General features: G+C 38.4%; 1 protein-coding gene across 1 annotated transcript in view; it reads left to right on the forward strand.

Moving 5' to 3' along the window:
- Positions 1-3,066, forward strand: part of LOC101857633 (sodium- and chloride-dependent glycine transporter 2) — a gene marked incomplete in the record, with an annotated part of 16,039 nt that overhangs the window by 6,249 nt on the left and 6,724 nt on the right. The window contains 1 exon segment of the mRNA XM_005095020.3: positions 645-769. Coding sequence (XP_005095077.3) covers positions 645-769 — 125 coding nt within the window.

A 3,066-nucleotide genomic window follows, 5' to 3' on the forward strand; every position in this document is an offset into this window, starting at 1 on the left:
GGGGGAGGGGGTCTAGGAGATGCTGTTGTTAAAAAAATCCGATGAAGAGAAGGGTTTGTAATAGGAAGAAAATATTCATAAGCCAGGCTTTGACACATGTGGAGATCAGGAATCAAACAAGGAAGCTTTTTTTCTTGTATGAAACGTACACTTGACAGTTAAAAAGATTTGATACTTTTCCATAAAACAATATTCCTCTTTCGTAAATAGTAATTCAATTTACTGTGTATTCGAAAAGAGCCAGGTCTTATTTATGAATGGTAAATAGGTTCAATATAGTAATATCCATGACATTGATGCAACCACTTTTCTTGACCTCCGGGAACAGATATTATGGTTTTGGTAAAGAGTCTTGACATTCTAACAGACACCCGGTAATTGAGGACAATGCTGACAACGGCATCTCACTATGACTTTGACGGTAATATTTTAAGTGGAGTGAATTCAATATTTTTGTTTACATTCACATTCTTTTTATATTCGCTATTCAATTAAAATGCTTAGCGCAGATTGGGTCGGACCTAACAATGCTATCAATGGCTGCGACGACAAATGACGTAGATAGTGACGACGATATTAAAAATGACTTCTATGACAATGACAACGACGGTGACGATGATCTCGCCGATAATTCTGTCATACAGAGACGCTGTTCTGCTGTCACTTCTGTGCGAGGGGACAAGTGTGTTTGCTGGCTTTGCCATCTTCACCATTCTCGGACACATGTCGAAGACTTTAAGCGTCCCTATCGAAACTTTCGCTAAGACTGGTAGGTCACTGCTCACGCCATGTAGGCCTGGGTCCTCTTAAATTATTCTTCTATGTCTGTGTGCTTGAGCGTAACAGACATACATGTCGGGACCACGAGCTGTTGTCGTTGTTGTTGAGACAAACAATGGACATCCCCAGCTCGTTCGGAAAGAGGTATGACGTTTGTGCGTTTTCTAAAACTTTTGTGAAGAAAAAAATAACTGATCTCGAAATTCATTACTTCTGACCTCAGGAAAATAAAAAACGAAAATAGGTCTCATTATCTTAGGACTGACGAATGTGTCCCAATGGCGGTCTTTGCATAAGAAATAAAACGTTGTTTTCTCCCTGTAAGCCGTGAGGACAAAGATTGCTTTGGCTTTAAGGTAAGAAGGTGTTCATTTAATATTTATTAAAAAAAGGGGGTTTCTTCATTGAGTATCTAAGTGAGGACTGGGTAAAATATAAAATGTCTCAGAAGTCTTAGGAAGATAGATGATGGGTAGTTGGGTAATAGCCAGTGGACGTTGTTTACTTAGTGTTTGAAATTGTCAGATTAAGTTAGGTGAGTTTTTTTTCTATTCTATTCCCCGGGAGGGGGACGATCATAATTAACGGGTCAGTCCATGTTACTAATACTTGCTGTAGCTTTTCATGTAATATGTGGCTTTTTAAAAAGTAATGGGACTGGGTGTGGAAACTGAGTTGTATGTTTTAAATACGTATAGGGGTGAAGGAGGGGTTAGTGGGGGAAGGGGGTTAGCTGGTCTATACCTTTTGGGCAGGGGGCAATTGTTTTTTTCCTGAAAGTTTTTGCCAATCTCCATTTGTCTAGTATGGCGTGAAACAATTGCAAAGTAAGTTGTCCAAAGGGCTGCATGATCCGACTGCATTGTTTTTCTTTAAATTACAAACTGAGAAAGAAATTTTCGAAAACTGAATCAATAAAGGACGACAAGGTAAGTTGGTTTTTTTGCGATCGACTTGTCCTAGACGAACATCCACGGAGAACACAATCATCTCAGACAGGTGTTAATCTTGCAAAATGGCATTGTAATAATTTAGGAAATGTACATGTAAAGTTTTGGCGTTGTAAGTGTGTGTGTAGGGGGGGGGGGTAAGGTGCTACTCAACTGTTGTTAAACTGATTGTCTTGGACAGGTAGTTATTATAGTAATTTTGCCTGCATACCTATTATAATATATCAATGCTTGTCATCCATTTAATAGCCATCTCCCACTTTTATAACATTTAAGGCGCTAAAATGTTCAAGCCGCCCTCCGCCATTTTTCCATCTCCCACCAAAATTACCAAATCGCCAACACGTTGGTGATACCGCCCAGACTGGTAGGCACTGGTATACTTCATGTGAACCACAGACGTTGCCAGGCGAACACCCATTATAACCCCTTCGCTACCTTAAAACTACAAAGTCCTATCTGACATTTTTTAACGTGTTGAGTTACTAAGACCATGCGGTTAGAAATCAAAAGTCTATCTGCTCTATCAAAATCGTAAGCCTGAGTTGTTATCAAGATTCACAGAATTGCACTCGCATAATCTTGACATGTTGGAAACTAATAATGTATTAATGTTTGACATCAGATTTGTCAAAACTAGGCCTTGATTAAATAGAACGTTGTAGTTGTAGGGTAGCGCTTGGTTGATATTTATTCTCTTAAAATACCATCGTTGTATATGCAGTGTTAAGTGCGATGTATTAAAATTGTATACATAACATTTTACAAAACATAAACTGTAATGGCCGAAGCAGGCTGTAAGCTATTGTAAACGATATATTTGGATGTCAGATGTGGGTCTTTAAAAGGCGAAAGACAATCTAATTCCCAAGAATGATTGTCGACCCATTAAATTTGAAAAAATTGAATCCAATGCCCAATATTTTAAAACGTGTATAACATTATAAAACTATGTTTTTGCCGATTCGTTTTCACGTTTGTAAAGATTTTGTCGAATATTTGTCTAAAAATTTAGGATTTGTCTAAAATCATCTACTACGTTCTTGATCGTATTTGGTGGTTGTGGTAAGTGCAATGAAGTCTATCCAACTTTGACAAATGCCTCTATGTATTTTGCTTCATTTGACCCAGTGATCAGTGTACTATATATACTGTCAACCATCTTTTGTATCCCCTTATACGAAAGAAGGCCATGTGTGTTTCATATGCTCTTTGTGCTCGTTTGTTTGTTCATTTGTCTGGTTGTTTGGTTGCTTGCCTAGCTGTCTAAATACACACACACACACACACACACACACGCACACACACACACACACACACACACACACACACACAC

This window comes from Aplysia californica, unplaced genomic scaffold (assembly GCF_000002075.1).
Source record: "Aplysia californica isolate F4 #8 unplaced genomic scaffold, AplCal3.0 scaffold00093, whole genome shotgun sequence".
In the NCBI taxonomy this organism is placed as follows: Eukaryota; Metazoa; Mollusca; class Gastropoda; order Aplysiida; family Aplysiidae; genus Aplysia; species Aplysia californica.